Below are 10,408 nucleotides of genomic sequence, written 5' to 3' on the forward strand. Positions count from 1 at the left end.
GGTAATAGTTCATTTAATTCATTCCAATGTTATAAATATATTAATATAGATATATGTGTGTCATATATAATATATATTATGTTGTATTCACTGTATACATATGACATAATCTTATATACATATATTTCACTATTATTCATTTATTCCTTCAACAAATATTTGATTGTTTTGTATAAGCAAGGCTCTCTACTAGGCCTTGCAAAAGGCAAAAGGACTAAATTCCTGATCTTCAATAATCTAAAATATAGCAAATATTTTGTCACCTGTGAATAATAATATGACTTTATTAAAATAGTTTCTCTAAAACTAAACCTATTTCCAAATAAAATATTACTATAAAAGTAACATCTTTTAAAAAAAAATTTGCCAATAAGCACCTCCGCTTTGCAAGACAGAAAGACTACAAGCACAAACTTTATAGAAATGAAAATGTGCTATGATTTGGGGAGAACAAAAAGATAACATATTTTTTTCTCTTTCATTCCAAGTACCTTAGAATTCAAGCCATTCATGTTTTTTACTGTTCAGTAACACCCCCTACTTGATAGAGATAGCAAGTAAATAAGGGGATATTCTAAACCAAGAGATACTGTTGACCAAACATAGAGGAGAACAGCAAAATCTATCATTGGAAGAAAAACTCCATCCGAGGCTCCCCTCATCTACTCCCTTGTGGTAGCCAAAGTGGACACTTACAATGGAATAGGCTCAGGAGGTAGCTGCTGGCCTGTCTTTCTTAAAGAAAGGAGATCAGCGGAGAGTACGGATTTTAAAATGAAAACAGAATAGGAGAGTACAAATAACTTTCTCCACTTACTTTATTAAAGGGTCCAAAAAATATCAACTTCATATTAACTACTTAGAGTCATTTTGCAAAGTTAGTATTAAGCAAGCCACAAAAAAGAACCCTAAAACCTAGATGTTTCCAACCATCTTTGTAACCAACAGAAGTGTAGTCACGTTAGAATGGAAAATGCTGATCAAACATCCATTACACAGCCCTCTGATGAATTAGGATCTCAAACTACATCAGGTAATTGAATTAAAACTATTTCTGAAAATACAGTAGGCCAAAATGGTATAAATTGTTTCTGAGGAGAATTATTTTTGTGCTTTCTTAAGGCTCGATGTCTCCTCGTCTTTTCAAGCCTGAAATCTACAATTCACCAATACACCCAGGAAGGGTGTTGGTGCCTTGGTTACCAAGGCAGAAAAATGAATACCCAAGTCCATCCATGGCCTTCCTGTGAGACTAAAACCTGGATGTGAAAACTTTGTAGTCATAGGAATCAACAGAAGGTTAACACTGACATATGATTCCACATCATCACATAAATTTGGAATTCAGTAAAATGCCGAGAGTAGTCATCAAAATTTGAGGAAGCAAATTTGTGGGCTGAGAACAGGGAGTGGCTTACATGCCACTGAAGTCCTTCTGTATCACTTCACAAAAGCAGGGTGTTGAAAATATTATAGATGTTTAAAGGGAAAAATACGTATTTTCTCATTTTAAAAATAATAATAAAACCTAAAATCTGACATGTTAGAAAAAGTTTAGAGCCTTTATTTCTTTAAAAAAATAAGTTTTGCTTTTCTAAGAGCCTTGAGCAATAGGTAAAAGTTGAAAAAGACACTTTTTCCTTTCTATTATGAATTTTTCCCAAAAGAAAACATACCCTCTTCCAACGGAAGCGTTGTAACATGCCGCTTAAGTTAAACCTCCACATTACCTCAGGGAACTTTGGCATCTCTGCATCACCTATTTCCAAGTTACCAAGTCTACATTGACACTCACTGCAATTTTCTTTCAGTATTAGTTACGGCAATTTTAGAAAAAATCTTCTAAAATAAAATTTCAAACAAGAAATCATGAAGATCTAAGCACATACCTGCGACAAAGACATCAGTGTCCAGAAATGCAAAGCCAAATGTCAAGAGTTTAAGCCACAAAAACAAAACATGGTTATGTCTGGGAATCAACTGTATCCTAATGAAACAGCATGCGTCCTTCTGAAAAGGAAAATAATTGTTATTGCTTGAGAAAAAGAGTATTTCTTCATAAAACAGAATCAAAAATGAAATAACTGAGAACGCACACTCTGCCGGGTTGTCTTATCAGTCAGAGAGCAATTTCCTCTGTTACCCTTCAACTAACCACTTGCTAGCTATAGGCACTACTACGTAGTGGTGTCAGATTCAGTTTTACCTACTTCTCAAAAAAATATCGTAGAGTCCTGTTTCCAGGAAGTCAAGAGACTCGTTCAAAGTCAGTGCAATGACATCGTACTTCCTTATTTCTAGCCATTTTGAGTGTCTGAGAAGAATTAAGAGGCACTTTTAATGGGATCTTTCTTCTCTAAAGAAAGGACAATCCTTTTCATTTTTTTTTTTGGTAAGTTTCCAAATAATGCTTCTTTCACTGCAGACAACATTTCTGAAAATTCTGTCAAAATCTCAGCAAATTCTCAGTATTATCCTCATTTGATGAAGCTTAGACTCAGGATAGGTATACGTGACTATTAACTGGCTGATCACAGAACACAGACCTATTCTGTAGGCTCTTGACTTCCTGGAAACAGGACTCTATAGTATTGTGGACCACAAATTCTAAGTGTCATTATTTAGATTATGCTAAATGGTACAATTGGGTCAAACAGTCAATAAATATACAAAGAAAATAAAAGACAATTTTAGAGGGTGAGACATTAGCAGCTGGAGAGGTCAGGGAAAAGCCTCATGTAGGAAGTGGTATTTGAATTTAATTTTGAAGGAAACCAGAGATTCTAAGACATGGAAATGAGGCAATGCAGTCAAGTTATATGCTCATGTAATCGATAGCTCAATACTTTAACTAAAAATGAACATTTTAATGTAAATTTAAGGTTTGTACAGCACTCTGCGTACGTTACATCAGCTGAGCCTCACAACCCTGTAAGGTAGGCCTAACAGATATGTTTGTTCCCAATTTACAGATGAGAAAACTGAGACTCAGGAAGGTTGAATGTCTTAGGCATGGTCAAAGAACTAGTAAGCACTGCATATGGGATATTGGGATTGTTTTCACTATTATTCTTGTGTTCCTAGCATTTAACACAGTTCCAAGGATGCAGTAAATAATTACTAAACTCTAATTAATTGATTAGTTGACTTTTCTGACAAGAAGCAACATCTACCAGGGTTTCTCCACCTACCTCACAGGGTTGTTATGAAGATCAAATGAGATAATTTTTGTAAAGCATTTATGTGCCTGTCACATAGTAGGTTCTGTAAAAATATTCATTCCCTTTCTTCTTCCTTTTCCCCCTCTGACCTCCCCCACAACAGGTATTCATTTAGTTACTTCCTCTCAAAAGGCAACAAAACTGTCCCTCAGACTTGATAGAAATGAAAGAGGGTACATTGATTCCAGTCACACCTTCCTTGACATAGCTTTCTATGGTCTCTAGTTACAGTCACATATAGGACTAAAAAGTTCTACTCATTGAGGGGTTGTGCTCTTCAGACTTGGTAGGTATACTAAGACTTTCCATATGGAGAAGAGCTGGGGATGGGGCTATCTACCCAAGCTAGACCATCTTTGTTGAATATCTTTTTCTAAGATGTGGCTAAGTAAAGTGTTAATGTCATCTGCTGAATAACTTGTGAGTACCTCATTTTGCCCCAACATTGATTCTGGACTAACAAAGGACAGGTCCGAGCCAGGCTTACCTGTGACATTTGTTGTAGCTGGTAATTGGGATGAGAAGTCCTCATGGTTCACAGTACAGTTGAGTGGAAGGAAAAGGACTACAAATATGATCCCATGGCTGGATCCCCCACTATAACACGCTGCTGCCTGGGGCTTTCTGGGGGTGTATGGAGAACACTCTCTGAAAAGACAGCAGCCTCCTCCCCTCATCATGCAGAGTGATTAGCTAAGTAGATGCTAAAGAAGACTGCCAGGGAAGGGGGGGGGGGACCAAGTCTCTTATTCCCTAGTTGATCATGATTCACCTGCAGAAGCTGAACTGCTAGTATAATAAAACTCAAAGTATATTTGACCAATGTGTTCAACAAAACACAGAGCTTGTGTCTTTAAGCATCATGCAATGAAGCTGGAGAGGTAGGCAATGGAACAAGTAAAGGGAGTTTGGTCGATGAGAGGAGGGACTGATAGGCCACAGCCTAGGGGTAGAAATATGGGTTTCCAATGCAGAGCTTTCACTGCCCCCTATCGAAAACAGAACCATAACATAGGAAAATGAAAGCAGGAGTGAGGAAGAGACTTGGAACTCTCAGCAGTGGTAAGAAAGTCTCAAACTTACCCTATTACTGCTTCCCAGAAGACAGTGATTTCCTCCACTGAGGGAGGAGGGGTGGGCAGCCTTTCTCTACCAAGGACTAGGGAAGATGCATGAGAAGCTCAAATAGCAACTTGATTATTCACTGAAGCAGAGGTTCCTGAGATGAGGTCTAATTGTATCAATGCAGAGATTCTTTCCATAGGCTGGTTCTATATGCTTGGGGAGCTTTTTGAGGATTTACTCAAAGGATTTTACAAAGTTCAGTTAACGTTGAAATCCCATTGCAGCCAACTTGCTGACAGAGATCTATAAGGGCAAGAATGAAGTTCTAAAGGAAACTGATATGATAGATTGGAAGTATATGGACCCCCATAGCTTTCCACATCTAGTACCAATTTGCCTTTGGGGCAATTAGGTCCCACCTCTTGGGTGTAGTCCATTTAAATGACTTCAGTTTTCAGTTATAGGACACTTCTAACATATAATTTACCTGTGTGAGCAGGTCAGCTGGTGAAACTTGTTCACTCCTCTTCAACTCCTGACATTTGAGGTTGGATAAATACTGCTGACATTTGAGGTTGGATAAATACTGCTATCAATGGAAATAAATTGTCTGGGAATGGAAGATGAAGACACAGAGCATAGAATTGGATTGGTCTACCCAAATTAAGTAGTGGAATCTACAAGTGTTTTATTCCACCACAACATTGAAGGACCTGTCAGGTCTGCCCCTAACAGTTTAAGGTCATTCCAAGCATGAGGGACAGCCAGTAGAAATGTTCAGTGCTGTAGCAGGGAGTGTCATGCTTGAAGAAGAGTAAGAGGGCCAGTATCACAGGATCAAAAAGTATGTGGAGAGGAGAAAGGTGAAAAAAAGACTGGGGTAGGAATGAACCAAGTTATGAGAGGCTTTCAAAGCCAAACAGAGGATTTTATGTTTGATCCTGGAGGCAATAGGGAGCCAGAATGGTGGCGCAGTTGAGCTTGTGCTTTAGGAAGATCAATTTGACAGTGAAGTGGAAGAAAGGACTAGAACTGTAAGGGACCTGAGGCAGGAAGAGTGACTAGAAGCCCATTGCAATAATTAGGACTTGAGATAATGAGGGCCTAGATCAGGGTGAAATTATGGTTAGGGGAGAGAAGGGGGAATATTTGAATGTCAAATCAACAGGCTTTGGAAACAGATTGGATATGGGGAATGAAAGAGTAAGGAATAAAGGACAGCAGCTAGGTGGTGAGCCTGAGCGATTAACAAGATAGTGGTACCCTCAATAATAACAGGAAAAATAGGAAGAGGGATGAGTTTGGAGGGAAAGATAAAGAGTTCAGATTGGGACATGATGAATTTAGGATGTCTATGGGGCATTCAGTTTCTGATGTTTAAAGGCAGTTAGAGATGAAAGTCTAGAGGTCAAGAGAGAAGTTAGAGCTTGACAAGTAGATCTGAGAGATAATTGAAAACATGGGAGCTGATGAGGTCACCAAGTGAAAAACTATAGGGGGAGAAGAAGAAACCCAAATCAGACCCTTGGAGGACACCTATAGTTGACAGGCATGACCTGGATGAAAAGGAGACAGAGAAGGAACAATCAGGCAAGAGAAGAACCAGGAGAGAACAGAGTCATGAAAACCTAGAGAGAAGAGTATCAAGGTAAAGAGGGTGATCAACAGGGCCAAAGTCTAAAAAGAGATCAAGGAGGATCATGTTTTAGAAAAGACCATTATATTTGGGCAATTAACAGATTATTGATAACTTTGGAGAGAACAGTTTCAGTTGAATGATGAGGTCAGAAGTCAGATTGTGAAGAGTTAAGAAGTGAGTGAAATGAGTATCTATTGTCAACTTTTTTTCTCAAGGAAGAGTTCAGCCAAAGAAGGGTGGAGAGATATGGGACTATGACTACTGTGGATGTTTTTTGAGAATGAGAAAGACATGGATGGATATCTGGCAAGGAGCCAGTAGATTGAAGGTAAGTGAGAGAGAGTAGACATAATGGAGGAAACAATCTGCTTGAGAAGACTGGATTAAATCAAATTGTCATTTGATGAAAATCGTTGTTTCTGGAATCAAAGGACTTGGGTTCAAATCCTGCCTCTGTTATTTACTACCTATGTGACCCTGGTAAGTCCCTTGAACTCTCTGGGCCTCAGTTTAATCATCTGTAAAATAAAGAGTTAGACTACTTGTTCTTTCAGCTCTAAATCTATGATCCTATGAAATCCATGTGAAGGTAGACACAGCGAAGATTAAGGGATTATACATTTTGAAATTAAAAATGTAAGAGGCTAAATGCCTGTGAATTACTCCAAAATCTCTTGTATTTTCTTGAAGTAGTGAACTAGAAGTCACAGGATGTGATGAGTATTGAAAAACATCACAAAAATGAAACTGACTAAAACTTTATAGTCAGGAAATAACTTATTACTGAAAGTCATTTCAGAATCAGCATAGGTGAAAATGACACCAAATTGGAAGACCAGGGTCAAAAAGAAGACATGATAACTCAAACCTGACCTATCCAACAAAGCAATTGTGCCAACAGTGGGAAAGAAATAAAATAAAAGACACTGTATCTGATTATGACCATTTCCTACAAAAACTTAACCAATATGAAACAATTGCCCCAATGTGAATGGTGAAAAATTATAAATGTTGTCTCATACAGCAACCATTTCATCTCTCTGTCAAGTGGAGAATCTTAGCAGCTGAAGTCAACACTGATTTAAAATAGAAACTCTTTTGTGAAATGTGGTGGAGACAAATGATGGGAGTTTATTGGCAGTGTGACCTCACAAACCAATGAAGAATTATGGGTAGGAAAAGAGACCTTCAGAAATTTTAGTGATAAATTCAACTAAGCAAGATTGTCCCACAATATATTTATAGCTAAGACAAGAAGTAAAATAGTCGGACAAAAAAATTTTAAAGAAAAGAAACAGATTTTTTCATCAGGAACATAAAGAACTATTTCCCTTGTGACCTACTTATTGTTAAATTAGGACCTATGTGTTATAATCACAAAGATTCCTTTATAGATGCAACCACAGAGATAACTGTGATCAACAATCCTCCAATTATCAATATCAAACTTATCTTACAGCTGTGAAAAGAATATGAAGCAAGAAACAGACTCTACAAGAAAGCACAGAAACTGCTTCCAACTCTTCCTGCTTCTGGGGGGGGGGGGAAGAAGTTGAAAAGTATGAAAAAGGAGACAAAAATTAAATTTGGCTCACTCCCTCCCTCCTGCGACTTCAGAAAAGGATCAAGCCTAAATAGTGAGGTCTTCCTTAAGATATTTCTTCCTCTTTTCTACACATTGCATAGTTTCATGTAACTAGACATCACTTCCACACCACTCATACTAGACTAGAATATATTGTTAAGGAGGGATCATATTGGGGCCATCTCAAAAGGGATAAGTTACTGAGATATTCAAAGAATCTTGTCTTAAAGCCATCTTTACTATAAAATGCTTTATAGAGTTTTTTTTAATTTTTAGAATTTTATTTTATTGATGCTTTTCATTTTTAAGATATATTCATTTCTTTTTTAATTGTTAAAAAATATTTCTTTTCTTAATCTGCCCTTCCATTATTTTCCATTGAGTAACCTTTTTAAAATTTAAAAAAAAGTGAAACCCTCAATATAGGAATTCATAATCCAGGAAAACAAATTCTACACAATGGTCATCTCTGAGAATATGTGTAGCTTTCTGCATTTTAAGTTCAGCATCTCAGTCTCAGGGAGTGGGTGGCATGTTCTAGCTTCATTTTGTTGGGGGGGACTTGTAGTTTATCATCGGGTTCATCAGATTTCTAAAGTACTGAAAAGTACTTTTTTTTACAATATTCTTTCTTTACAATATTCGTATTGCACAACATAGACTCTAAAAAGCATTTTAACCATGTTCTGAATTTGAAATTTCCCCTACTACTTTCAAATGATAAATTCCCTTTAGGAAATATTTTTGATAATTCAAACACCACATTTGAACAAAGCATCAACTTCTGTATATTTCTGCTTCGATGGTATTCAAATTATATTCACATTGTAGAAAAAAACTCCCTTTTTTAAAACTCACGTTCAACTCAGTTATTAAGCAGGAACAAGAAGACAAAAGGAGGAAATCATCTATTCGACATCAAAGTGGCACTTTCCCCACCTGAAATAAACACCAGAGCTTTCTGCACATACTGTATTTTGGATGGGTCAGCGCACATTGAGGCCATGAGGACATAGGTATTCTTGGTGTCCTCATTTCCAACCAACTTGGATCTAGAAATTAATTAATAAACAAGCAAATGGGAGGGGGAAAGTGAGGGGGAAGGGAGAGGGAGAGGGGAAGAGGAGACAAGTGGAAGTTGGAGAGGGAGAGAGGAAAAGGAGAGAAATGGAAATTGGGAGAGGTAGAAACCATCCTTGCCCTAAAGGAGTTTGCATTTTACTAGGGAAAACAACACATAAACACATAAGAATTATAATACAGAGTAACTTCTGCTGAGGGGCAGGGAGAGCCATTATGGGGAGATCAGAAAGGGCTTCCTGTAAAAGTTGGTGCTTGAATTGAGCTTAGAAGGAAGCTGGGAATTCTAGAACACACTTCCAGAACTTTTCTACAGATATGTCTGGATTCAAATATATATTTTGAAATGCTTTTTTTAAATTTAAATGTACTTTCTAAACTTGTTGGGCAACATTTAATACTGTCTGGATATGATTCATGCTAAGGTCAGAGCCACACAATTGAATCAGCACTTTGTAACAAGAGCCAAACATCACAGAGAGGCAGCATGTCATAGTGAATGGAGAACTTGACTTGACATTGGGAAGACCTGAGGTCTTCATCTTAGACCCTTATTTACTATGTGACCACGGGCAAGTCACTTAACCTGGGTCTTGGTTCCTAATCCATAAAATGAAAAAAAAAATATTACTACATGGCCTCCAAGATTCCTTCTAGATTATAGTCATCCTCACATTCAAGATCTGTAAGTCAAAAAGTCGTGTTGGATCACAGCAATGAAAAGGCTTTTCAATGGGACAAAGGAGCCATTGATATAATTGGGAAATCAATCTGAACATCCCTGCCTTTTTTAGAAAAAGAAAAACTCTTTTATGTCCTGTAATCTTTCATGTGCATAAGTATATACTATAATTTTCTCCTGAGTCATAATTTACCAGTCCAGATGGCCAAACAGTTTTTGGCTTGGTGGAATTCCACCAGTGGAGATCAGATTGACTCTTCATTGTCATTGTGATTTTTCTAGCTCTGCTTTTGATTTTCTAAATTTTTAATTGTTTGGGGAAAATCAGCACACTCTTGAATGCAATTTAGAATCATACGATCACAAAGGCACCTGAGAAAGCCATCTGGCCCATTTTCAAAGACATAGTTTGGAAAATGAGGAATAGAGAGGTTAACTCACTTACCCTCTATGACTAAAGGTCACACAGACAGTAGGCAGCAGAATTAAGATTCAAACCCAGGGCCTCTGACTCCAAATCCAGTATCATTTCCATTGCAATTTGCATCAAGACCTCTAATTAGAAATTCAAAAAGAATTCAGCATTTATTATTAATAAATTTTATTATGATAATTATGTCATATTTTATTTTTAAATTAATTTAATATAAAATGTTATTATTAAATGCTGACTCTGTGCCAGGCATTATGCAAAGTACTGGGTATGCAGTTAACTAATGACAGTGTCAAAGGCTTTAGAGAAGTCAAGAGAGATGAAAGATGAGTAAAGGTAATTAATATTTGGCAATTAAGAGATCATTAGTCACTTAGGATAGGGCAGTTTCAGTTTAATGCTGAGGTCAAAAAACAAAGTGTAAGAGAGTTAAGAAGACAATGAAAAAGGAAGCAAAAACAGACAGACAGACAAGTAAATGGGTAGATCGATGGATGGATAGATAAATAATTAAACAAGAAACAAACAGCGCCTGCTCTCAAGGAGCTTACTGTCTAATGCAGAGACAACATGTAAACAACTATGTACACGTAAGATGTATGTTGGATAAATGGAGATAGTTTCAGAGCAAAGGTAACTAATTTGGAAAGGCTTCTTGTAGGAGGAGGTATTTTAACTGAGACTTATAGGAAAGCCAGGGATC

The 10,408-nt window shown here is 37.1% G+C and overlaps 1 protein-coding gene and 1 long non-coding RNA gene across 2 annotated transcripts in view; one reads left to right on the top strand and one right to left on the bottom strand.

The window, feature by feature from the left end:
* PTPRC (protein tyrosine phosphatase receptor type C) overlaps nucleotides 1-3,753 on the bottom strand; it is a 146,332-nt gene extending 142,579 nt beyond the window's left edge. The window contains 3 exon segments of the mRNA XM_078155778.1: nucleotides 1,890-2,010; nucleotides 2,097-2,150; nucleotides 3,709-3,753. Of these exon segments, the coding sequence (XP_078011904.1) occupies nucleotides 1,890-2,010; nucleotides 2,097-2,150; nucleotides 3,709-3,753 (220 nt within the window).
* A 979-nt stretch (nucleotides 3,754-4,732) lies between these two features.
* On the top strand, nucleotides 4,733-8,474 carry LOC110197684 (uncharacterized). Its single transcript, XR_002321549.2, has 2 exons — nucleotides 4,733-6,253; nucleotides 7,385-8,474. It is a non-coding gene; the product is annotated as an uncharacterized LOC110197684 (long non-coding RNA).
* Nucleotides 8,475-10,408: the final 1,934 nt, after the last annotated feature.

This window comes from Phascolarctos cinereus, unplaced genomic scaffold, assembly GCF_003287225.1.
Source record: "Phascolarctos cinereus isolate Bilbo 61053 unplaced genomic scaffold, phaCin_HiC Scaffold_5;HRSCAF=322, whole genome shotgun sequence".
In the NCBI taxonomy this organism is placed as follows: domain Eukaryota; kingdom Metazoa; phylum Chordata; class Mammalia; order Diprotodontia; family Phascolarctidae; genus Phascolarctos; species Phascolarctos cinereus.